Below are 27,764 nucleotides of genomic sequence, written 5' to 3'. Positions count from 1 at the left end.
TGGTCTTGGCATTAATGGACGAGCATGTCAAGAATCTTTTGTGCTGGGATAATATCAGTTTTGTCTGTGATGTTGAGCTCAGCTGCCCCCCTGGAGACCCTTATTGATTTTCAATACTTCCATGTAAAGCGCTGGAAGTCCTCTGCTGTTTTATAAGCTATATTTGAAATTATGCAGGTTAAACAGGGGTTAGGAGTGGGCGGTGTGAAGAAAGAAGCAACCTCTCCACCACAGTATATGTTACGTCCTATTTTCTTTAAGTCACAGTATCTCTATTTATTATGACATGATGTGTGTTTTCCAGAAATTTACTTGACAAGCATTTGAACCTCATAAACCGCAAAAGCTGCCAATGGGTTTGAAAGACGTGTTATCTTTCAAAGCATCCACCATTTATCAGAGCCAGACGCTGCAACAAAAAAAAAAGGACATTCCTCAAACTGATAACGTGTAAGCTTTAAACTGTGATATTTCACCAAAATGACTTTATCCTACATGTCTCATTTAAAAACTCACCAAAAAATAAACCATTAGCACTAACAGGATTGTGTAAAAACAACTCTCTGGCATGAAAATGAAGCCATTAGTGACTCAGCTGTGACCACCAGTCACCTGACAAAAAAAAAAATCAGAGAATTTCCAGCTGAACTGCAGCCTGTGTTTACACAGAACAGAGAGGAGACAACAAGAGAGACTGAGAGGAAAATGAAACTTACGTGATCAGTAAAATAAGTGCAGCATGGCTCGAAAAACTGTGTACAGTGGAGCAAGTTGTTGGAAGATACATTCAGCACAGTGAAATATCCTTCTGGGGCTGATATGCAGAACAACACCCAGGTTGCAGAGGTTCTGCCCCCTCCCAGTATAGATAACATCTTTATGCTTCTTGAAAAATGTTGTTTATTGAGTTCTGATGATTTTCCTTTTCCATCATTTATGGCGTTATGACTTTATATTGCAGTGAAAAATGAGCCCACAGTGAGTAAAAATGTGAGAGGAGCTAAAACCAAGCAGAAACTGTGAAGATGAAACATGAGATAACCAGACAGAAACGCCAGCTTAGATATGTTTTGTTATTTGTTTTATTTCAAATTGCTTAAATACTGTGAGAAACCAGTTACTTCATCATATTGATGCAGAAAAGATGGAATTTTCCCTTTGAGGAGTGAAGTTTACTCACAGACACTGAGCACAAGAGTGAAATTTCAGCTTTTTGATAGAACTGTTTTTCATTTGGGTTTAAAGATGGCCCTGCTGGATGCTACTTTAGGGTTTCAAATGCTAACATGCTAAGCAAAAACAGTCAGTAGTGTTGCCATTGTGAGCATGTTAGTATACTGATGTCAGCATGCCATTTTACTCAAATCGGTCCATAGACAACCATAAATGCCCTGGTGCAGCCTCACCGAGCTGCTGGCATGGCTGTGGACTCAGAGTGTTCCTGTTAAGCTTCTTTATGGAACACTGGACAGGTGTTTTGGAGACTAATGTGACACTCGCGGTAGAGGAAACAAATCAAGACACAGTGTCAAAAACATACACTGCAGGAACGCTGCTCATCAGAGTTGGCTGAAATGTTGCGGCAGACTTTACCGTCATCTCTGGCTTGCCACACCGCATCAGCTTTTGTTAGGCAGAAATGCATTTCAGTCTGTGCGATTTTATGCAATGTCGGTTAGTTTTTGGGTGTTCAGCTGAACCGCTTGCTTTGCTTGACTGACAGAGCTGATTCTGCAGCCACACACACACACACACACACACACACACACACTGCTCGCTGTGCAGTGCAGAGCAAACATTTCTGGATGAAAAGCTTGCACATCTCTTCTCTCTTCAAAGCTTTACAGATTGTGTTGATGGATGAAGAGCTCAGAGTGTAAAATGTTCTCTAATCTGCCCTCCCTCACTGCCTTGTTCCTGCTTACCACTCTCCATCCTGCTCCTTTCTTTCCTCTCCCTGCATAGTTCTGCTTACAAGACAGATTTTTCTTTTATGTCGTAGTTTTAAACAGCTTTTGTTTTTGTTTTTTTAATTTAGTAATGCAGCTTCATTGATAAATGTTGTAAATGTCATGGTTCAGATATTTGGTTGCAGCTTCAGTCCACAGTGACATACGTGCCTTGACAGTGTTTTGGTGAACACAGAGTGATCCGTCTGCAAGGAAAGCAGAGAAACACAAGTGAGAAAAGGAAGATTGACTGATATTTTTTTTTGTTACCGTAAAAGGAGGGGAAAAAAAAAAAAATCAGAATATAGCAAATCTAATTTTGCGGGACTTGGACATAACAGCAGATATGTGGTGATGGTTTCCCCCCTTCCCTCCTGCTCTCTTCTTGTCTGTCTCATCTATTCCATCCCTCGTCCGTCCCTCTGTTTCCCAAAGATTGCTCCCTTTAGACCAGGTTCATGTATCATCGCTTCCCATCCCTGTCCTCCCTCCCTCTTCCCTCTTCCCTCCCCTCCTACTATTGGCCTGTCCCTCGCCGTCTGTCTTTTACCCTCCTCCCTCCCACTTGTTCTCTGTCTTTCTGATTACTCCCGGCAGACATGGGCTATTCCCCGTAGTTGTTTTGTTCCATGCAAGAACTGAGGAGGGCACATTTCCCAACTCATTAGCTGACTGAAGTGAAGACAAGACTCCGTAGCTTCTGGAAGTTGAACCTGGAGAGGTCCCTGCTAGATGGATGAGGAAGCAGGAAGGCTATGAGGAGTAACAGATGAACAATGATAGAGCAGAACAAGCCAAGAAACCGGGGAGGCAAAGACACACTGACAGAGCCATATTAGGAAATAAAATAAACTATATATCTGTATATTTGCGGATGTTATTACCAAACAATACAGCAGTAATGGCTCACATATGTTTTGAAATGTCATAATAGAACTTCTTTGCTGAAAAAGGATGCAGGCAAATTAAAGACAAATTATTACAATGGTTAACCTTCTGAACTCCAAGCAGTTTCTTGGAATTTTTTATTTTTTGCCACTGTCACATCTTTACACAGTGCGAGCTCATTAACAGCAATATAAAGTCTTGCACCTCTACAGAAACAGCACAACCATGGCTGGAATCAACATGTGCAACATTTTTCCAAGCACCCACTGGTGTTAGCAAAAAAAAAAAAGGTGGCTCAGCCTGCAGTTCAGCACAGTTCAACCATGAAGTCCCTGAATTTTTGTCATGTGACTGTTATTCATAGCAAACTGTAGCTTTACAATAGTGTTGAGCAGCACAGAATTTAGTTTTTCAAGATCTAGTGAACAGAAACAGTTTTTCTTTACAGTAGAATCAAGTGATTTCAATTCAATATCATGGTTCTGAGGTCACACAATCTAACAATTCTATCTGTTTTTACAGTTACTTCCTCAGATAAATGTGAGTTTGACTTTGGTTAAATGAGGTTAAATACATAAAGAGGAATTAGTCACTCAAAAAATGTGCACACACAAACATAGCATCAGGCTTGTTATCTTTGCAATACCACCTAAATACCAAATAAAACTGGCCAGTGCTCAATAGGTACAAAACATGTGTGATAGAGCTCACTTATCAGCTTCACTTGAGTTGAGTGGAAACTGAAACATCTAGGATATCTGGATTTCAAATACAAGCAATCAAGCACTTTAAACGAAATCAATTGTTGTACAGAAGAGTGGCCATGCAGTCTGAAGAACAAGGCACTCACTTTTCCGAGCTTCTTTGGTGCACGCTAGACACAGTAGTGTGGAAACATGAAAACCAAACACCTTGAGTCAAGAGGGTACGTTGTGATTAAAAAACAAGAAGTATGTCTCGCAGTGTTTTCAATTTGAATTCAGCTCACTGCCTTCGCTGCAATTGATCTACTCCATCGTGCTCAGCTGCAGACTTTCTCATGAAAGGATTCGATGGAGATCATCTTTGAAAATGTGGACTGCAAGAGAGGAAGGGATTAGTGTGCCGCAGTAGGGCAGAGGGATTGAGAGATGCAGGTGTAGAGATTGATGAAGGGGGGATTTAATTCGTGTTGTCCTGCTCGGGTTCTGGCTCGCTCACTGTGCGGAAAACACGGCGTAGTTGGCCGGCTTTCGACCCCCTCCACACACACACACACACTTCAATCCACATGCAAAGGTCTGACATACTCCCCGGTAAATGCCAACACAAACCTCATCATGCTCCGAGCACATGACTGCCAAGTCGAACACGCACGGTGCCAGTAGAAGTTTAGCAGGCTTGTGCAGGTAGCAGTGGGAGAGGCCGTCATTGTCCAAAACAATTATCCCATTATTACCTCCATTTCGCCTTCTGATAAAAGCCTTGCTGCAGTCTGCCGCCTCCACAGAAGGCCTTCGCTGTTCGTCAGGTTGGAGGTAATTACTGCTGTGGTTTGAAACCTCGCACAGCCTCCAGTTCTGAGTGTCGCTCCTCCTTGTTTTGTATAGATGACTAATAGTACGCTGATTGTAGGGAGCATTCGTAGCCTTCGTCTGATCTCAGTTAAACACCCACTCTGATGCACACACACGGACTCAAGTGAACAATAGGTGGAACAACTGATTCATCTTCACTACGAGTATTATGCACCGTGGTGTGCTGCTTATGGAGTGAGAGCATCACAGGGAGGGATGCCAGATGCTTTTTTTTTTTTTTTTAATGTGGGTGAAACATCTACATTTCTCTACTGCACTCACAGTGTTATAAAAACAGATAAAAATGTTTGTATCTGAGCTTCAGCTCCTGCTGTGGTCATCTATTTTTAAAAAAATCTATTTCGTTAAAACTGCTGCATATTTAAGGCTTGCCTCCACTGAAATACAAGTAGATTTTGCCAAAGCAGTAGTGCTGTTGCAGCGGATTTCGACCTAAATTTCATGCCCATGTGCATCCAAAAGTTGTTTAAGTCACATCTGAGAAGAACAGGTCAGAGAAGGTATGAAGGAAAGTGCAGAGGAAAACATGGAAATGCTGCTGATTTCGCACTACGGCAGTAAAGAAACAGTTCAACCGCAGTCTTTGACAACACATACAAACAGAATATAGAATTTTAGAAAAGGAAATTGAATGAGACTATAAATGCAACGCCAGCAAGAAACTACATCTTTTTTTCTTGTGAGGAAATATGAACGAACAAAGTGAAGCAAACGCATTATGTGAATATATTCATGAACAGACAACCAAAGGCATACATGCTTAAGGGCTACTTATTTCAACTTCTCATACATTGCTATTCATTTTTAACAAGTCCTGAGCTGAGTTGAACGTTGTAATAGACTTGCATTGTTAGTATTTGCACCTCAGCAGCCTGAAAGTAATTGGTGACAAAGGTGTAAATTAACCTGTTCAGGGATTCAGTTTGGCCTTTGCTACTCATCGCTGTTTACTCTTTCTTCGTCTTTTCCATCCTCATCCCTCCTTTGCTTTGCACCTCTTTCCTCCTTTACTTCCTCTCATGATGTGTCGAGTTTGCTCTCTTGTTCGCCATTTTGCTTCCTTTCACCCACTTCTTTTTTTTTTTTCTCTGCCTCTCAATCGTGTCATAACAAGCCAACAATTGGCAGCAGTCTGCTCACGCTCTCATCAAACTCTATGCTGGGAAGCGTTTTACAGCACTTGTAACACAAACACACTTACAGTTATAGCTGTGCCAGCTCCTGTTGGCAGATACTAACAGACGCCTTATTGTTCAAGATTGGCTTCTGATTAAATGAACTAGCCAGATGTGATCCCTGGATCCTGGAGCCTTGGCGTGCACACTGACGTGAAGTGTGCACACTTTCGCGTCGCAGGCTGTCATTGTTATTATGAATTGGTTCGGGTCGAAGTGTTCGGGTTAGACCTCAGCTGGATGTGATGGGTGTATTAGCTCCATGTGAGCAACAACATCAGGAATCAGTGTTAAACAGACAAAAAAGAAAAAAAAGAGGATGCTGCTAACAGACTGAAAATAGCAACACTGCCGGTGTACAGTCTCCATCGTGCTTTACGTACGACTTCACGCTCCACTGAACCACAAACACAGTCCTGTTTAGGTCAGTGTGCCGTCCCCAAACCCTCAAAGTCGACTCGAATCTGAGTCATTTGTCAATGCAAAGGGGTCCCTTGTGTCAAGCTGCCATATGAGACACCGACAAACAGGCTGGACAGACAGACAACTTTGTGGCGAGAGTGAAAGGCAGATAGACAGATAACAACGGAGACAGACGTCACTGCTGGGTGAGTGATATTCGGGATGATTTAGAAGTCCAGATGGCATCCGTTCTGCTCTACTTCTTGTTTCAGATCCCATATCAAGCCGTACCTCAAAGGACGGCACACTTCAATTGCTGTCTCCCTATCAGTATCAGCAGATATGAATACATATACATATATCATCTCTCCTACCCATGTACTGGATATATATACATGGAATATTTGAGTCAAATTCTAACTGGATGTCCTGTTTTATCTCAAAGGTCAGAGCAAGGGGGAAATCTAATTTGTGATTACAGAAAAACGAATCCTGAATCCATCTAAGATTGACCATCCTATCTCGTTTCGATACAAGGACGCAGCAGCAGCTGCATCCAAACTCTGCTGTTGGACTTAATAACTCAGTTGTCAGGGGTTGCCAAGACTAAAAAGGATTTCTGAGGCTGATCGATGGCCAACAAGCGCATGCAGTCTGACACTATTAAATCTCTTGGCCCCTCATATTCTGATGCAGCCTGACTTGTTTTGTATCAGTCAGTTTTTCAGATGTTGTTTTTCAAAGCCACCACAGTACAGGATATCCATAATAACAATCCATGATGTTATGCATACACCTGACATGTTGTCCATCACCACGCCATCTAAGTCAGATCCGTTTTACATGTTCTTAAATCAAGTTTTTCTTTAGGCTTAATTGGTTGGTTGGTTGGAAACTGCCTGTGAACATAATTATTATCCACGCCTTTTGTTTTGATAGCGAGCAGGATCTCTCTTAAATGTGTCAGCATATTTCAATGAAATTTGGTGGAAAATTAGGCCACAGCCCAAGGAAAAAGTAATTAGTGTCTGGTGCTGATCCAGTGGTTTTTAAAGGATTTCTTCACGCCGCAAGATAAGGCGTTTTTTAAAACCATAACTGGCACATGTATCGAGTGACTGTCTATGACCGTGTGTGTTTTAAATGAAAAATTAATTGTGCCTTTAAAATAATACTTTTTTTTTTTTTTAAGATTAGAGCTTTCCAGTTTTTAAAAATGAGCTAATTCTCAGTAGTTAATAAAAGCAAATGAAAGGAGAGCTACAAACATGAAGGTAAATGCAGAGGAGTTTATGAGGTACAGACCATGTTTCATCATCAGTAGTGGTAGTAAGAATACAACATATGTCGGCTCACGGTGCTTAACATAGTAAGGTGAAGACCAGTATCATTTCTTTTGATGCGGTCCACTAAAGAAAAGTGACAGACATTTAAAATTAATCCCAATAAGAAGTAAACTGTTTTTTTTAAGCGTCAAAGTCCAATGAGGGAGGAGGTCAGGGTGGATGGATGTCTTAACAAACATTTGGCTCTGAAAGGGAAGATTGTTATTTGATTGATGGTCAGTGTTGGTTTCCTTTAACTATGACTACAATTAGCCAAGTCGCTATTTCAAAAAATGGGGATTTTTCCTCTTAATCTTAACTAAGTTGTTTTTGTGCTTGAATTTAACCAACCGTTTAGCATAATGGTGTCAGCGGTGAAGACAAATGGTGTCATCCTGCTGATATAAGGGCATCAAATCAGACACTGCAGGGTATTAGGTTTGGGGGACACAGTGTTCTCTTTAGTCTATTATGAATATGAATTCAAGATAACGATCATATTCTTGGTTGAGCTCAGAGAGTCTGCACAGCTAAAAACCCACATGAAATGTAATTTTTGCAAATTGGAGCCAAACCACGGTTAGAGGTGATTTGAAATGTGGTTACGATCGTACAGGTGTGTCTCAGACTGGACACTCTGCCCACTCAAAATGACTTTAATAATGTCTCGTATCGCGAAATGTACCAATAACGTTAAATATAGACACAGAAGTTCTGAGCAGAATCCATGCTGCTACAAACAGAGCACTATGGAGGACAACATGGAGGACAGCAGTCCATTGACGGATGCTAAAATAAAATTGTCTGGGAGGTTTCTGCTCAGGTAAAGCAGAAAGGAATCACCAGCTGACGCCTACAATGTTGCCACAGCAACTCATGCAGTTAGATTTGCAAATACAAAAACAAAAACAGTGCAGACAGTCTGCCTGAAAGATCTGATTTGACAAACAAATCTGATTTGTCTGCAGTCTGCACAAAGCCTCAGACTCATTCAAATAACAAATTTCTGCTGCATCTCAGCTGCTTAATGGCAGATGCTCGGGTTCACGACCCGACCGCTTCTGCTCATTCTGCTGCAGTCAAAGAATCAAAAGATAAAAAAATGGAAACAAGAAAACCAAGAAAAAGCCAGGCTTTTATGTTTTCATGTTGAAAATGATCAACTGAGGAAAGAAAGTGAGCAGTCATTGTGCTCCTTGTCCTCAGCTAGAGTCCTTCACTTTGCTGCTGTGTTTTTTTTTTGACAAGTTGAGCCATGGGAGCAATTAGGAGACAGACAGACTCCGGATGACTGGTCTGACCCTCCACTCCGGACTTCTCTGTTGTTTCCTCTCATTTTAACATCTATCCTCGCAAGTGGTCTACCGCTTTCTGGATGTTACTCTTGCTGTAATTGCAGTCCAGATATCAGTGGTGTTACTCTCACCGGGTTGGCCAACACAGGAATTTGTACGAATGAGAAACATGTTGTATTGCTCATCTTTTCTTAATCCATTGACATACCACATTGTTCCTACTGTATTAACCGACATATTTGATTCTTCTTCGTTTAACTGACTGGTGAAAAATGGTGCAGTAACTTTCCAGCTACGATTAGAGCAGGAGGCAGCTTAGATCATCATCTATTTCACCCGCAAAGCTCTTCCCTTCAAGACAAATCCTTCCAGCCCTCCCTCCCACTCCCCACTGAATTTTATGCTGCTTCAAAAATCTCTCGATCTACCCTCTAAGTACAGAAATCCTTTCTATCTGTCCCCTCAACTTTTATTTCTGATATTTCTTCTCTGAACACTTGTCTCTGGTGATCACTTTGACAGTATGATAGGACTGACTGTCAGGACACAGTGGCTGAGTTTGGAATATTTTGGAAATTTTAAAAAGGTTGGCCGATCCAGTAGCTTAAGTTAATTTATGTTTTGCATGCACTGCTAAATGCTTTGGAAATGGGCATCATGTAAGCATCTAAAATATAAAAAATAGCCCAAAAATTGTATAAGTACTGCTTGTCTGGACACCCACAGAGAGATCACTGTTGCATTTCAGAATACTAATAATAATACTGCTGCTACCATATAATGCAACTGAGAAATTAGAGTAACGTAAAGCAACCAGTTACATATTATTTAAAAAAATCTTGAAATCAAATGCAGCGAAAAATAAAAACAAATCTGGTCAAGAAGAATGTGTCAGAATCCAAAATCACCATTTGAGGTTGAGCTGTCTGGAAAAAAAATCCAATTAAATTTGACATAAAAGTGAATGCAGGGGAGTGGATGTGTTTTTACACACCGTTCGAGTGATAAAACTCATTGTGCTTACACACAAGCACATGCACATAGCTGTGTACGTGGCGAACATATGCAGAAACATAAAAAGTACCCAGGAGACCGCGAGCTGGGGAGACATTAGAGTAATGAACCTTGTCTTGTGATGTAAACAGCTGTTTAGAGGTGCGCTCCGTGTTAGGAGGAAGGTCTCATCATTAATAATATCTCCTCTCCTGCAGCATCTTCATCTAGCAGAGCAGGAGCTGATTAGCAAATATAATCCAGATGTTTAGCGTCTCCTCAGAGACTTATTACTGATTCGTGATTAGTGTCTGTTTGAGTGTTCTTGAGTGTGTTATTCAGGATGTATTCGTATTTGTTATTGACGAGTGTTATTTATATACATACAGCCCAGCGGATTTATATTCCAGGAACAACTGAGTATCGTCGTGTCCCTGGACTGGAAGGTTTTTCAGAGTTGAAGGCAGCACATGTGACCTTTATTCTTTGAGCTCCTGTTTATGCATTTTCTGTCACATACTGTTTCTTGTTTATGTCTTTTTTTTTTTTTTTTTTTAAAGCCCACCTGCTATTTGATTTGGAGTCTATACCCCCAAGAGCACATTCACCTCCGAGCAGCGTCTCTAACGAATACGACAGTGTGCAGCGACAAAACCTTTTGAAGTTTTGTCTCCATAGAGACCTTGCTTAATTGGGATACATTAGCATAATTAGCACCCATCTCCTGCTGAACAGGCACTGTGTCTCGCTCGGCACTGAGCTTGTGGATTCTGTGTGGATGTGAGAGAATTTTGATGGTCTTTAATGACACGTCTTACTACAAAACAGGGGAGGAAGTAAAAACTCACATTGATGTTGTGCATGGACACATGCCCAGAAAACACCTTTAGTATTCCGGTATAGTCAGACCTTCTTGCTGTACATTCTGCTTCATGTTGCCCCAAAAATAGCAAATTTTCGATGGAAACATGTTTTTGGAGATAGTACAGAGGCTGTCTTGTATCCAGGAAAATAGGCCAAGTCACCACGGACAGATTCATGTTATCTTTTAGTGTGCAGAATTTAAATCTCCCTGCAAAGCATTGGAGCAGTTGGATCTTTCATCGTCACATCAGAAATGTTTAATTACTATGAATCACATTGACTAATATAGATGCGCATCCTGCAGTTTAAGATGATTAAAAACCACATTTTTTTTTAACCTGAATGACTGTAATCTGCGTTATAAGTCAGTTGTTAGACGTGATGTTATTTTCACGGTGGGTTAGGATTTTAAAAAACTCCTCTAGTCTGCATGTGGTTTGTATATTTCCCTTTCAGCGCCTAATCCGTAGGACGCAAAGCTTTCACTTTGTTCCCGCAGTTCAGTGCAATAGCCGGCGTGGTCTGGTTAAAAAGAACATTCAGCAACTCTTACTGTGCTTTTATGTAGGAGGCTGCAGAGGACATTCAAGTACAAAATGTTTGTAAGTCATTCACCTCTGGATGTGTGCAGTCAGAGAGAGGGAGATTATATTTGCTCGTACCAGACGGAATGGAGGTTGTAATCGCAACAGTTTATACCTAAATCTGTCAACTTCAACATATAGATTTTTTACGTGTGAGTCAGTTTCATGTGACCTTTATATGAAATGGTGGATCTGCACAGAAAAACCGCATGAGCACTACATAAATAACCTCTCCCCCAATGCCTCACTTTTAACAAAAGAGTGAACGGTGTAGTTTGTTGAGCTGCCTGGATGAATCAAAGCTCTGGAGGAGACTTGCTCCTGTGTGCAGACCTCAGCCGACCCGAACTCGGAGCAAAAATCGTGTGTTTTCTCGGGGGTTGGCATTTTAACAGTTTGTGTTTCCATCCGAGACACGATGCATCTCGACAGTGCGCTTTGTGTTTGTGCTTTGTTGCCACACGACTGTAGCTCCGCTTGTCTCAACCGGATAACCTGTCCTTGAGAGCCCAAATCCCCCTACGCCGTCTCCTTGACATCCCTCTTGCCCTGTCTCAGATACTCTCTGCTGTGGCGTCGCCTGCTCCACAAACAACGCCTGCTTTGAGAGTTGTCTTTGTTCCAGTGACGAAAAACAAAGAGTATTTTTTACTGAGACTCTTTGTGAAGGGAAAAAAAAAAAGGAAAAAAGAAAGAAAGGCGTACAAGATTAGCAGTCAGTAATGTAAAAAGAAAAGTGGAAGAAAACCTGTGAAGTGTGCTCTTCTAAAATATAGAACAAACTTGCTCTAAAAATCAGCGTTTTCAAAAATATTGTTTTTCTGAACAAAATCCATTAAAATCATAGTAGCAGAATGAAGCTCAGTGGCTCAAGTACGGTTCGCCAATATTGCCATGACATGGATATATCAGTGTTGGCATATATGGTCCAATATGCACAAAAAAACTTTGATGTTTGTCCAACAGAGCAGCTTCAACTCTATTCTTTACAGTGTTGTTTGCAGTACATGTAGCAGAGTACGTATCACAGACAGTGGTGCGGAGTCATGTGGTGTCTCTACCATAAGCAGCTAACCAATTTGTTAAATTCTTGCTGTAAAGTTAATGAACAATAAGTCCATAATGTTCCCTTTCCAATATCACTAATTACAATATAAACCCATATATGAGGTGTGGCAGAAATGTTCCAGGACTGGTGTCACAAAAGATATATTTCAATCCCAAACTACAAGTTTTCCTCTTCACATGATCAACCAACCATCTCTAGCGAGGCAGGACAAGTCGTGGCTGCTTCACCATGACAACGCTCCTGCTCACAACGCCCTGAGCATCTGACAGTTCCTGGCTGAGAAGAACATCACCGTGCTGGAGCAACCTCCCTACTCACCTCTTCCCCAAGCTCAAGGGGGTCATCAAGGGGACCCGTTTTGAAGACATGGACGACATCAAGATGGCGACCGAGCTGCGGAGGATCCCGGAAGAATTCTTCCAGGAGTGCATGGTGGCGTGACAGAGAAGGCTGGGGAAGTGTGTTAGACTTCAGAGGGATTACGTCAAAGGAGAAAATTAGTTTGTCGTTTGAATTTGAAATATAACTTTTCTGACAGACCTCGTATCATCGCTCCCAAAAGTCCAGTATCGGTCCAGCACTGAACTATTATTTTCAGGTATTACATGCATCTTTACATTTTCATCTGTTTCATACTGCTTCGTCTCTGCAGAGGGACATAATAAAGCTCTGTTTTACTGCAGTTACTTCTCAGATTAATATTTTCCAGAAACAAAGCAAGTGACAAGCTTCTGAAATGTAGCACAGTGTTAAAGATTAGACCAGTTCTTTTCATTTTCGTTAGCTGTTGGCAGTTTAATCAAATTCCCCCTCTAAACTTGTCAGATGGTTCCTTTGAAATCGATGTTCACAGCCTAGTGAGGCGAACAATAAAGTAAAGACCAGAGAAAAATTGGCAAAATTAATCAGCATTCACAGATTTTGTGTTTTCTACCCCATCAGTCATCGCAGCTTGTGACCCAGTGGTTAAAAGTAGCTCCACCTCAACGAACTGCAGCAGTAAAATGTATTAATTATGCAATTTATATATAATATATTAGTCATAGGTGCGGAATTTCTGCAAGCACAAGCAATTTTACTTTAATAGGATTTTAAATGCACTAGTTGTGGAGCCCAAATGACCACTGCTGTCTGTCCCCAATCTGCTTTAGTCCCCACATCGTCAAGCTGCCTTGAAGCGGTGCTGCAGTAGTCCACTGATTTTTTTTTTTTTTTGGGCATCATTTACCTAATGGCCATATCCACAGTGTGCACATTTATATTCCATGTACAGTGACAGAGTAGGTATGGGCGCTGTGTTTTGCTCAAGGACACACGGGGATCAAACCCGTGACCTTTCATTTATCAGCTGTAGTTTCCAACCACTTGCCCTAACAGGTATCCTGTCACCCACTTCATTAATTTCATCCTGACAAAACTGCCATAAGAGGATAAGAGAATATTTCATTTACATTTTTATGTAGCTAGCTGATCCCTGACTGAAACGCTTATACATGCGCTGAATAGCTGAGGGTTTAGTTCGACGTCTGCGGGCCACATTTCCATCTCTGCTTTCAAATCTTGAGGCTACATTGGTTGTTATGTTTCCAGAGGGAATGTGGAATATTTTTACTTAACTGTGTATTTTATGTTCTGGACTGGTTTAGGGAAAATGGCCATTAAAAGTTACCAGAGGCCACAGCCTGTTTTAATATGGGGAACAGTCCAAAACATATGCAACACTGTAAAACAGAGAAGAGATGCAAATTGAATGGCTGTAACCAAAAAAATTACTTTTCCTTCATAAATATTCATTTCTCACTGCAGACATTTTGACGAGTAACAAAAGCTCAGGTGTAATAATAGTTTAAATGATGGCCCTTTTCCATTTAACTGCTACTTGAACAGACCAGAGCGATTGCCACGGACCAGTGCCTGAAATGATTAATTACAATTGTTGGTTCATTGGCTAATCATTTCATTACCAGTTCCTATTACTGATGGCACATTCGTAGAATGTTATTGCTGCTGTGGATACAGAATCTGTCTGACTGTTTTAATGGACATTTAGAACTTAAGCTTTAAAACCCAAATCAAATTTCTTGTATGTTCAAGCTCGACCTGTAGAGCTGATTTTAATCTGCTACCATGAAATCAACAGTCGATTTTGGTTTTATTATGTGTTTTTTCAAGTTTTTGTCATTGTTTTTTATATGTGGTGATCCATTTATACTCACTAAGGTGATGGGTAATGTCTTAAAAAGGAGCCATTTGGAGAAAGTCAGCTGCTCAGGTGATAAGCAAACAATTAATTTTAGATAATCTAATCTGATCTGTGTAGTTCCACTGCTTTTGTTAAAAATGATAGAAATGGAAATTATGTAACGCAGCAAAAGTAAAATTCGTTCTGCTAACTGGATAGCATATTCACCTAGCTATCTCGTTGAACCAAGGGTTCATTTACAATTGATCGTCTGTCTGCTCTCATTTCCTGCCTCTTCTGACCTCATTTTTGTGATCCAGCTGTTTTCCAAAATCTCAGCAATTAACAAGCAATCAGTGAGCACACAGCTGCATTATGATAAACAGAACTGATGGCCAAACCTTCGATGACAAAAGCAAAACGTGTGACGGCCCAGAATTTGCTTACAGCTTCTATGCTTTACTTGTTGAGTCTGATTGACACGTTGGCTTTTCCCGCAACCAAGTCACCGACCTTTAAGCTTTTTTTTCTTTTTTTCTTTTTGCTCTGCACTAACTCAACCTGTCACCGAGCTCATTAATTTCATTAATCAACAAACTCGCCTGGAGGCATTTGAGGTATTACATCCCAGATAAAACATATTTAATACTTCCTCATTTGATATTAATAGCTATTTTTTTTTTAATGCATGTAGCTCGAGATGTCTGCGCGGCACAAAGAAAAGAATCCATGAAAAACCGCCTTTGTGCTGCTATTGAGAAGGTGTTGGAAGGGTAATAGGAAGATGAATGAAAAGTAGTTGTTTACGCTTCCTTCAGTGGTGTATTGATTGATGCATCAACCGATATCCCATTGAGCCTGCTGCCCTCCTGCCTGCCTCTCTGTCTGTCTGTCTGCCTCTGCCACCTGCTACCAATAGAGGGATCGAGATCCTCCATCTGCCCCTGGATCTCTATCATTCGCTCTCAGTCTGCCTTTTTTGTTTCGCTCGCTGCTTTATTGTCTTCGTCATCTCTTCCTTTATTTCTCACTTTGCTCACTCCGTGTTATCTGTTTTTATCCGAGTCATTTTTTTTCCCCCTCTCTCTCTCTCTCCTGTCACACACCCACCTTTTCTTTTCCTCTCGCCTCGACACACTCGCAGTGATCCTCCTCTGTTCCTCGAGTGGATGTGAGGAGGTGTCTGCTCCTCCATATGGCCTGTCAACTTACAGCAGCGAGAGAGTGGGTGGCGTGTTGCATTCTAACATAGAGCGGCGTTGGACGAGGGGGGGGGGATGAAAAAAAAAAGGAGAGAAATCATATGTCAAACGGTGGTAAAACAGGCTGTGGAGAAGCATATCCGTTTAGAAAAACTGCCTTTGAACTTGTGATGCAGCCGTAAATAATTAAAGCGAAATGTATTTTTTTGTGGAAAACGCTGCACTCACAATCAATTATTTCCTGCGATCCAGATTCCAGAGAGAGTCGGCGTTTGAGGAAATAAGCAGATGGTGTGTGTGTGCGCGAGAGAGAAGGTGGGCAAACAGTAGGTAAACTGTAGACGCTTAATCTGCAGTCAGAGATGAGAGAAAGCTGGGGAACAGAGGAACAATCCTAATGGATCTTTTATAATCTGTTTTGATTGTTTGTCTTTCCCTATAATACGCGACTGCAACTGCCTGCCGTTCCACTGATAGCTCCGTGTCATGCAAGAATCAAAGATCCGTGTGCATCAGATCAGCAGCATCGCTCAGAACCGGTTTACTACTTTAATTAAGTTTGGCTTTCTTTTGTGACACAACGTTTTTCGGTTTCGCAGCGTCGGCCAGACAAATCGGGCAACAGGAGCTGGGTGTTTTTCATTATTTTTGATGTTTTAGAGCTCAACAGTTGAATAGTTATCTGACATTATTTATTTTATTTGGACAGCAACAGCAGCAAACCATAAAGGAGGATGTTTGACATCTTTGTAAACACAGTACACTGTTAAAACCACTTGGATATATCTATTTAAAATATAAAGCGACTTTCAGATGCAGGCTTTCCTTCCTTCCTTCCTTCCTTCCTTCCTTCCTTCTTTTTTTCTATTTTTTTGCGGGGATTTTCCTAGGATATGAGTTTTCTGTCTTTATGCGATTCTTGCTGATTATTTTATGATATTGGGTGTAAAATAACATGATAACTAGGAAACTTTGTGTGCCAATGTAGCTTTTGTTGGACATTTTAAAGCACAGACATAATGGGAGTCACTGAGAGTTTTGGTTGGAACACTCTGCTCTCAGGTGATTTATGAAAAATACATAAATCCTACAGCAATGAGAGTCACATTGGGTGGAACACAACAAAGATGTGTAATTTCTTGTGTTTAAATTGTTTATGTAGAAATAATATTGTGAGAAGGAGACAAGGTGAACTGTACTTTTTTTTTCAGAAAAATGTATTTGGTCAAAACTGAAGTAAATCTGAAGAACAATTGTGGAATTTCAAAAAAATCATAAAACTTCTACTATGTAAGAACTGTAGAATATATCAAAACTAATATTCTAATGAATCACATTCAAAGCTTTGCCACCCTCTTAAACTTTGAACGATGTTTCTAGTATAAAATCTGTCAGAGCTACAGGCTTCCAGACATAGCTGGGTTTGGGGAGTTGTCCAGCTGACTTCCCATTCACTTTAATGGGGATTTCTAACATTTAAAAAAAAAAAAATGGTACAAATTTTGTAAAAATCACATGAAGAATTGCTACCAAACATCGTAGCACATCAGTCCCGATTGAGCCGCACATTTCGATAGATAATTAACTTTATATTGCCCAGCTTAACTCATCTGATATATTATTTTAAGTTTGTTGCTTTGAAATTTTGAGTTTTCTCAACTTCATCTTTTATTTTTCCAGTTTTGTGTTCTTGTATTGGTACTTATTTTATTTCACAGGTTTGTATTTGCCAGTTCCAGCCTTCAAACAGTGTGAATACTGGGATGCTGTTAAAAATCCATTTTTGGATAATGCTCGTTGCTCTGTGCAGCTTTAAATACAGTCAGAATGAGGGTTTTTCTATCAGCCCTGGGTGGATTCAGCAGAACAATTCAAGTCCGACAGGGCCCTGTTACCTGCCTCGCACTCAATCCAACCTTCACTTATGGAGCCAATCCTTGTTAAGGACACGTTGTTCTTTGTCCAAATGGTAGCAACATGCTGCGCTTCTACCTGAATGCAAGACAAACAAATGTCTGTCTGTTATCTGTGTCACACAGCAAAGAGGGCGGTGGGTGTGTTGGAGGTGATAGTGGCGTGGGATGGCACGTACTGGAGTGCTAATGACAAAACAGTCATATTGCCTGTATTGAATAGAAAATAGGATGAGGCTGATGTAGGTGGGAGAAGCCGCCTCGCTGGGTGATATCATAGTGCCACATTGACCAGAATTGTATTATCCCGTACTGTATTCAGCTGCATTGTGCTCTTTTTCTATAATGCCTATTTGCTTGCGCGTAATGCGACTGCACCCTTCAGATTCAGCCGTCATCAGATAAATAAGAGCCTTATCCCATCACGGAGGAATATTTTCCGCGAGCTGGTAAATAAAAGCAGGAATCCACTTCACGCATGGAAGCAGTCGTCATCCGCGAGCTGTAGTGTTGCCCTGACGACCTCCTAAGGTTTACTGCGGAGTTCAGCCAGATTATGAATAATGGAGAAAGGTCAGGGTAGATTTTTAATGGATTTATACGCCACATGGCTGCGGCTGCATCAACAGGGATTTTAAAGCAACCAGTTCAATTACAAAAGGGCGTGCTGCGTTCTTGCTTGAACTGTTGCTCCGACTGCTGCTGCTGCTGTTGAATCCACAATTAGAGCATGATTGAGCATTAACGCAGGCCTCCACGCCAGGGTTAATCCCACTAATCTGTTCCTTGTGTGTGCCACGTCGTGACCTAACGTTGGGACTCATTAAAGAGTGAGCGGATACTACATCGTGTACACTTTCACTCACTATTTCGAACAATTCAAATGCATGTACGGTTTAAATTTCGCCCGTTTTTACACTAAAGTGCAAATCTCTTCTGTCACGAGCTACTTGAGACTTCGTTTCATGTTTCAAAGTCCACATGCGTGAAGCACTCGCGTTGCTTTCTCCGCGATATGAGAGCTTTACAGTAATCCCTTTTCTTAATAAGCCGTTTCATGTGCATCACTATTTAGAGAAAAAAAAGAAGGGAGGGGGTCAGGGAGGGTCTTAATCAATCATTCCACGTCTGTTCCTGCTCCAAAAGACGGGTCACCGTGACTTTAAACTGCGTCCTTTTTATGTATCACAGTGTGTGATTTGGGGAGATGTAATTTACTGAGTGTGTCAGCGGCAACCAAGGCTGAGAGTCGTGTCCCCCAGTTGACACCAAGTAAACAGTCACTTAGCTTGCGTGTCCCTGTCCACCCCCATAATGCTGATGGAGACCGATGATCACACCCATGTGTAATTGCTCTGACATCTCTCTGTGACAGATCGTATAGAGAGCACTGAGTCGGAAGTAGCTTTAAAGAAGCAGCAAGAAACGGGAAATAAGAAATATCCATCCATTATCGAAGATTCAGTTTTTTTCACCTCGCTTGCTGGGACTTTATAACGACGCCTCTTTTTGAAAAGAAGAAAAAAAAAAAAGTCTGTGGGGAGATGCAGCCATATGCATTTACCACACACATACCCACAGCTATCTTTTGCACTTTGATTTGCATAAAAAAAAAAAAAAAAAAAAAGTCTGTGGGGAGATGCAGCCATATGCATTTACCACACACATACCCACAGCTATCTTTTGCACTTTGATTTGCATAATTCTAATTAAATGCTCACTCAGAAGCACCCAATCAGGGTGTCAGGTAGAAAGTAGGAGGAAACAAATCCTTTTATATGTTAATCTACTTTACTACAACATTGTCTAGCCTGCCAGGGAAATGAATATTTCACACCCCGAACTACACATTTGCATCGGCACGCAGAAATAAATGTATTATTTCCATCATTTTCAGATTCGCTCTGCTTTTGGGTGATGTTAAGCATTTTTCACACTGCATAATTATTTTTGATTCCGTTCAAGTGTTCGCCGAAGCGGATGCTAATGACATTTCATAGTTCCTTGTTGTGAAAACTGACCAGAACATTTTAGTTTGTTTCGGGGGTTTTCTTTCTTCTTTTTTTTTTAAAATAATACATTTAGTTTAGACCAACAATTGAAGGGGCTTAATTTGACTTTAACACTTCAGAGCTGCTTGCAATCCATAATTATATTTGCCACCTCCTTGTTTACAGCGAGAAATGACGGGCTTTTTTGGTTTTTATTTTTTTTTTATATATGCTTTTGGCAGTTAACAGGTGGAAATATTCGGAAATGAGATGAAGGGCTAATTAATTTCTCTTGCTGACTCGAGTGCGTTGACACTCAGTGCAGGAAGGATCCTGATTGATCGGTGCGGTTGGAAAAAAACAAGAACAACTGAAATCTGTGACACTTTATCCAACATGGTGGCTGCATTTATTCAGAAAACATCAAATAATATCATCAGCTGTGTGTTGTTGTTGTTGTTTCTTTTTAGAAAATTGGAGATGGGGCTCAATAGGCAATAATGATATCACAATTTGTACGCACATTGAAGACAAAACAATCGGACCAGCAAAATACTATTCATCTTACTTTCTAATGACAAAGTTGTAGGAGTCAGCGGGACGTAACAATGCCAGTAGCTTTGGAGAGAAGTATTTGCCAAATTAATGCAACATCCCCACAAATGGATTATCAAGAAGCAGTAAATTCACTATAGTTGTGCGTATTGAGCTCACAGCACATGAGGAAACTTCACCATCTGCACAACAGGAGGTGGTATCTTTTAGGATTACAAGAAAATTTGGTGGAATTCTGAAGTAGCTTTAATGAGCTTAATTTATTCTCCTACTTTTGAACGACATTTGTAATCTAAACGAGGGGCGAGGCGTGCATATAAATTTCCCCGCAGCTAATTAGAAGTTCATATTTACAACAGACCTTTTTTCAGGAGAGCGTTTTTATATGTCACGGGGGGGGAAAGAAATGGTAAAAACAAATGATAGTTTAAGTCCATTTAACTGCTTTTGTCGGTGTTGTGCGTGTTAGTTCACTGTCGCAGCTCGCTGAGATGCTTGAATAAGACAGAATCATCAAGGTTTTTAGTATCTCCTCTGTTTTTTTTCCTACTATGACAAGACTTAAATGTCTGCTGTGAGAAAGGCAAATTAGAGGCAAAGGCTCGGAAAAATCCTTCATTATGTAGCAACACAAAAAAACCTCAACAAAGACTGGGAGATAATCCTCATGCGCTGCTGATTTGCCTCACAAATTTTTACATTTACCCACACCGAGCAGCACAGTGTCCGTGGAAACAAGGTAGTTTTTAAGTGTCGCAACTGGAGTCATTCATCACATAACTCAACGGGAACACCTTGCCTTGAGGAGCCATTGACCTAAGTCAGCAGCATCTTATCATTTATTATGACTACGCGCACACACAGAGACAAGCACTGGCGCGTATCTTCCATCTTTCTCACTGTCTAACCCTAACCCTGCCTCACATATATAAAACCTGCACCCTCGCGGTCCTCCATTACCGCTGCCACACACATGCACTGACCAGCGTTTGTCCTCCCTCCAGGTGACAATTCTGATCATCCTGGCCTTGGCCTTCCTCGCCTGCATCGTGTTCCTGGTGGTTTATAAAGCCTTCACCTACGACCACGCCTGCCCGGATGGATTCATTTATAAGGTAAGACCCCTAAGTGGCCTGGATGTGTCATTTCACAGCGTTAAGGGCGCGTTTATCCAGAGACGGTCGGGTGGTTAACGGGGCAACTGGATCGCACGCTCGGGTCGAGGGACGGCGGCGTCGCACTTAAGTAAAATAAATGATGTGCAGTCTGTCACACCTCAAACGGGATAATGTGATCACCCCACGGAGAGATGAACAGTCTCTCAAGCTCTGCGGCTTATCTGTACTTCCACAGCAATTAGGTCGAGTGTGTCAAGCCAAGTCAGAGCCCTAAAAATCACTGATCGATCAGCTAATGTTAAGAAAACTTAGTTTGTTATGGGTAACCAGGGGCGCTTCGTCAAGTCAACCCTCCGTCCCTCAGCAAAACTTTGGCAAAGTTGCTTATTTGCTTTCTTCCTGTTTCCAGGCTTTTTCTTAAGTTTTCTGATCCTGAGCCATTTTTTTTTTTATATTTATTTGCTGTCATCTCATCTAACTCTGCAAGAATAAGCTCATATGCCAAAATGTTGAACTCTTAGAAAGTGTGAAAGCATGTGTTCAAAATTTGTGTCATCTAAATGAGAGAAACCTGAAGCTGTAACTCTCACAGATGCTGCTTCATTGACAGGAATAACTACAAGTCACACCCACAGTGTAACGGAATAAGGTGGCTAATTGTACAAAAAAAAATTGTGAAAAATGTCAGCCGAAGGTGTCAGATCGCTTGCTTTGCGAGACGAATCCAAAAGATGTTTTAATTTAAAGCAGCAAAACTTCACACTGAAAGTTTGGCAGTTTATTTTTCCTCCATTTAGGCAAATGATTAATTGCTTTATTAGATTCACCACTATAGTTAGACTGCCATGTTGGCAGATATTCACTTGTTTTAAAGTGTCCTCTCTGCCCTTTACTGTCTCCCTCTCTTACTTTCCTACCTAAATAAAGAATTAAAGGTGAGCACAGTCTCCTATGGGAGAAGAAAAAATAAAATACCTCTGTCCTACTTTAACTAATTTCTGAGGTCATGGCGACAGAAGACGCTAATGAAGGCTCATCTGATGGGCAATCATCAATCAATGATATCAGTGATTTTGTTACGACCAGCGTAATCAAGTGTAATTTTCTGCTTTTGTTCCTCGGCACAGAAGCCAAAGAAAGCGACTCCGCTGAGCCCGCTCTCATATGTTATTAACTGTGTCGATCATTAAATGAAAATTAGAAAAAAATCAGACTTACTGCCTATTTTACAATAATTACCACAATTATGATTGACTCCCGATCATTACGGCTGAGCTCATAAAAGAAAATGGCTCGCGTTGCCATCTTTGTCCAACAATCTGCTGCTCGGAGTTACACCGCATCGCACCTTCAGGGTTTTGGATGTGCGGCAGCCTCTCCTCATCTGATTTCCACTGCACTGTACTTATAAGTTTCACTGTACCTTGGAAGAGGTCACCTTGGATGGCTGCGTCTCTAGACAAATCTGAGGTGGAATAAATCTAGTTTCAGACCCACAACCTCTGCAGGGGCTCTGACTGCAGTCTGCTGAGGTATTATTAGCAGTGTCACATGCACGTTCACGAGGCGCAAAAGTGTCGATAGGCTCACGCAATAGCACGCTCGCACACACACACACACACGGCACACCTGCAGTTTGCAAAAATATACACACTCCAGCCCATTTGAATTCTATACTGGCTCAGAATATGCTAATATACACATACGCTCCATTACAGTATTATGGGCTGTGAGTCCTCTTCCTCTCATTATGGTCCAACACAGAAATGTAGTATCAGCTTCAGGAATGTAAATGGCGTCTTCTTCCTCTTTCTTGTTCCCACTAATCATAATAAAAAAAAGGATGTATGAAAGTGCTCATTATTATTTGTGGAGAGACAGATGTGACCTTGACAGTAAACACTGTGTTGCTCTTCATCAAGGCTCTCCAAGGTCCATCACAACTTTCTTTTTGAGACATTCTTGATTTGAAGCCATTGTTTTTACATCAGTGATTAAAATGAATTTTTAACAAAAGGATTTTTGAAAGAATATTTTCATGTTGAAAATTAACTCAGGTTTTTTTGTTGTTATTGTGTCTTTTAATGGGAGCCAGGCAATATAGTGTATCATATATTTAGTAGGACAACAGACTGGGTCATGCTCAGTTGGTATTTCACATATGAAACATTTCAGCTTTTGAAAATTGTGACTGAATGAGTACAGTTTCTAAATTGCAAAAACACATGATTTCAACTGTAACTAGAAAAGTATTAACAAGCTGTAAGCAAGTCAGCAGCACAGTTAATTAGCCTTGATTGGTCTGCTCCAAAAAAAAAAAAAAATCTTGTGTTTTACTAGATGCTCTGCTCTCGGTATGCTGGTACCTTTACCATTTATACTGCACCAAAAATGTTTTCTTAATTGAATTTTTCTTGGCAGAAGAGAACCTATTGTGTATTTTTGTGATCGCTCCATTTTTGGACCAAGTCTGTTCATTAGCTCACCAGTGGTCAAGTGTATTTTAGAGTTGTTGTAATTGCCTATTAAACTAGACCTACAGTATTTGGGGCTGTGAATCACCGCATCGGCACAACTACACGATTTTTCCCAAGTGAGGAAGGAGAATATTTTGCATAATCCAATAGTTTGCATACTCCAGTTGAAATTCATCTGCGTTTCTTTTAAGGGATAGAAGATCCAATCATCACTGAAGCAAAGCAAGCAGGAGGGCCAATAAAAAACTAATAGTCAGTGTTGTCTTATTGATGTTTAAAGTGTGTTGGCTGACTCACTGTTGCATTTAGCAACATGCAAGAAACAATTCACTTTAAAATTTGCCAGGAGTTGACAGTTTGAGTGTTGATTTTGAAGTAAATTTTCTTTAGTCTGTACAATAACTAGCAAAGACTAAAACCCAGCAAATTTTTCTTTCATTATTTAGGGCCGTACAATATTGAACAACACGCTAGCTTCAGACTTATTTATAGCCTTTGTTTGCATCTGTGTACCTCATTCATCACTGATAATGACAGAGTTTATTGGTGTTACAGTCTGAACTTGGGTTGCAACACAAATATTTAAAAAAATGGCTGAAGTGGTACTAATGGCTACTACTCTGCTCCATACCAGTCCTTTATCTGACAACATGCTGAGACAATATGATCATAATCCTTTAGATGGGACTAAAAAGCTGACCTTTTTGGAAATAAATGAGTCGACTTTGTGAACTATTCATGAAGTCAGTCCAAGGTTGGATCATGTGGTCAGTTATAGTTGACTAATGTTTGTATATTTGGTTACATATTATCAGAAATGAGCCACAACTTAACTGTGCTGCGTCAAAGGTTCAACAAATAGTACTGTACCTCAGCTGTGAACCATGTTATGATGTCAGCATGATATGTGGGTGCTCTTGACGGAAACTTATTTTGTGTAAAACTCTGTAAACCCAAACAGTATTTTATGTAAGTTGGAAAAAATTATTCTAACCCAAATTCCACTTCCAGTTTTAGTCATGAAAAATGGATTTTGATGTTTTTCTCAATTTGTTCCATTGGCTTTTTTTTTTTATTGACCTGATGTGGTCCTACTAAACCACATTTAAATCACTGTTCTTCTTGCAGCACAAGCGCTGTATCCCAGCCTCTCTTGAGGCCTACTACGCCGCCCAGGACGCCAACTCGAGGGGCCGTTTCTACACAGTGATCAGCCACTACAGCATGGCCAAGCAGACCACCTCCCACTCCGTCTCCCCCTGGCTCCCCGGAGGGACGGGAGGCCACGACGCTAAACCCCCGAGTGGCGAGGGCCACTGAGTTGAAAAGGATGTAAACGCGCACATAGACACACGCAGACATGAAGAAGTGCATACAGACACAGGCAGATTTAGACGCACAAACATTTAGGTGAATATTTAGAACGATAGACAAAAGAGACACCTGTTAACACAGCAGCTACATATATAATATAGAGTGAAAACATGCATGCAGACATTAAAACATACAAGCACATGCTAGGTCATATTCCGATTACCTTGTCTGCCCATTTATGTGCTCGGTCTCTCACCGAGGGGCATCTGATCTTTGCTCTCTTGGGATTATCATTGTCTGCAGATACACACCCACACACACAGTCTGCTCACTCATTACCATGTTTACTCCCCTCCTCTAATTTATTATTCATCGACTGTCATGATATATTTATTTTTTACTGTAATGTATGGATGTTTTGTATGTGATTACCAGGTAACTCTTTGTACAAAGGCACGAGTCGATGCTGAATTTCACGCTTCCTCTTTGTGAGATTCTCTGGAGTTTGGAGTCTTTTTTTTTTCCCCCAAGTGTGTATACTGTAGTTACTGTATATTCATTCTCAGCCACCCTTTTTCTTTTCTTGCCTTTAAGTAACCTCAGGCATGCCTGTGAAACAGACACACAGATCACTTCATATTCAGACCCAATATGTCTCCTGTAACACATTTTTAAATAGCTGGTCTGTCTGAGACCAACATCCACATCTACTGAGTTGGCTGAATGAATTTTTCCGTCATGGCTGTTTGATAGCTATAAATACAACAACATTTTCAATGTGCTGTGCCATACATTTTAAATTCTGAAACCCCCCCTCCCCTCAAGTGACCCAAGCTGTACATACAGTTGTGCATTCAGGCTAGTTTTGTGTGTATGCATTGTAGTAGCTTTTATTAGGACTTTTTTTCTTTTTTCTACGATTCCTTCATGTGAACTACTTACATATTGCTTCAGCTGCCAGTCTTGTAGCTTCATTAAACACAATGTTACAGAAAGAGGGAAAGGAGATATTGTGCATATCAGTGTCTTTGTTTTTTTTTGTTTGTTTTTTTTGCCAAAACTCCAATTCTCCGCTGTGTATCGTTACGTTCATAGATGGGCTTCAAACTGCGGCCGAGTTCTGTTCCTGTACTGTTATTTTTATTTGATTTCTTTTTTTTGGGAATTTTGCAAACGTTGGATCCGTTGTCAAGAGCGCTTTAATGAGATATCGTGATGTCGTTAGTTGATATGTAGCGATACCTGGTGTAATTTATCAGTGTGCATCCTTGTCCCTCCTTTCTTGGTTTGAATTCAAAAAAAATAAAAGAAGCTGTGACCTGTGCTGAGTGTGCCTGTCAGTCCCACTTACCGCTGCGTCTCTTTAGCACTCACGCGGTGCCTAATGCAGGCCTGTGGGAGCGCAATTTGAACAACAGAGAAGGATTCCCCCCCCCACACACACACAACTCGCTGTATTATTCAGATGTTCGCACTCCTACTCAAATTCATACTATTATATATGTATTCTGTCGTCCACGGGTGGAACTTTTCCAGAGCTGCAGAGAGCAGATTTGTCGGCTGTAATGATACACACCTGTGATTGACAGCAAAAAAAAAAAAAAAGGTAGCAGAAAAATACCTGTATCCTTAATGGCTACTGGATATATTATTCATCTGTGGAGTCCTCTGTGAATAGCAGATAAGGCTTCTGTTTTGAGTGACATGAATACTTGGCTTTCCAAATTAGAGACGTGCATTCTAATGAATCCATCAGCTGCGTGTGTTTTTCATCACTGTGGAGTGAAACAGGCAGTGATCGAAACTGCTTTTAGACACGCAACAAGAAGGAGAAAGCAGAAATAAACCGCGTATCACTTTGGACAAATACAACCATGCGTACAGTAAATACAGCATTTAAAATGTCCACTAAGAAACTCACCATCCTACCATGTAGCAGCCCTGTAATGTAGCAGTGGTTAAAAAAAAAGAAAAGAAAAGTGATTGTGTCAAAGCGTGACAATCTGTCCCATTAGCATTACAGCAATGTCTCAGGACAAAAGTCATCACTGTAATGTCTGTGAGGCAAATCTGCGTCATTTATATCCCCAAGACACAGCAGCAGCAGCGATAATTTAAAGCTCTGCATTACGGGCCATAAGCCAATCAGTAATTGCTTGTTGTCATTTGGCACAAAACCAAAGTATTTCCAAACGACAGGTGATGATCCACTTGCAAAGCTAAATATTTTCCTATTTATACTGAGCACACAGCTTTCCCCGCGATGCCGACCCTTCTTTATTCTGCATTCATGGCCGTGTTCTTTCATAATTGTTTCATAATAGTTCCATAAAAGGTTTCTTTCTCTCTCCTCCTAGAATTGCCTGTTTTTTTTTTTCTTCTTAAAATTACCCTCGTGGTCAAGTGATGCTCGCCGCTCGAGGTGGGTGATCCCATGTCGTGGTACACTCTATGTAATTTCACACAACCAGTATGCAGCGTATTATAATGTAATCTTTCCTGGGAAAGTTGTTAATGGATAAAATAACAAGAGAGGAATGCATGTTTGGGGTGAATAAGGCAAGTAAATACCTGAAAAATCGTCATCACGGTGATTCAAACTGATATTAAAGGTCAATATTACCATAAAACAGGAAATCATTTGCAGTAATAACTTAGTCGACCTGTAGAATATTCCACAGAAGTGACAATCCAAAGATGCTCAAAATGGATCCTCACTGGATTTCCAGCAAAAATGAAGAAGATATAATATAAAGAAAGTATAAAGACTTGGCCAGTGTGTATTTCTGTATCTTCAAACAAACCAGCAAAGCTACTTGACTTCTCGCCTTCAGTACTTGACTGTTTTGGGTCAGATCTCTCTGGAAAATACATAAAAGAAACCCAAAACA

At 40.7% G+C, this 27,764-nt stretch overlaps 1 protein-coding gene across 1 annotated transcript in view; it reads left to right on the top strand.

The window, feature by feature from the left end:
* Positions 1 to 26,197, top strand: part of nsg2 (neuronal vesicle trafficking associated 2) — a 40,165-nt gene extending 13,968 nt beyond the window's left edge. Inside the window, exons 4-5 of the mRNA XM_008302789.1 lie at positions 20,969 to 21,079; positions 24,688 to 26,197. Of these exons, the coding sequence (XP_008301011.1) occupies positions 20,969 to 21,079; positions 24,688 to 24,879 (303 nt within the window). The 3' untranslated portion in view covers positions 24,880 to 26,197. The remainder of the gene's footprint in view (positions 1 to 20,968; positions 21,080 to 24,687) is intronic.
* Positions 26,198 to 27,764: the final 1,567 nt, after the last annotated feature.

Source organism: Stegastes partitus, unplaced genomic scaffold (assembly GCF_000690725.1).
Source record: "Stegastes partitus isolate 25-593 unplaced genomic scaffold, Stegastes_partitus-1.0.2 Scaffold1880, whole genome shotgun sequence".
NCBI classification, from domain to species: domain Eukaryota; kingdom Metazoa; phylum Chordata; class Actinopteri; family Pomacentridae; genus Stegastes; species Stegastes partitus.
The sequence above is the reverse complement of the archived record's forward strand: the minus strand, read 5'-3'. Positions and strand labels throughout refer to the sequence as shown.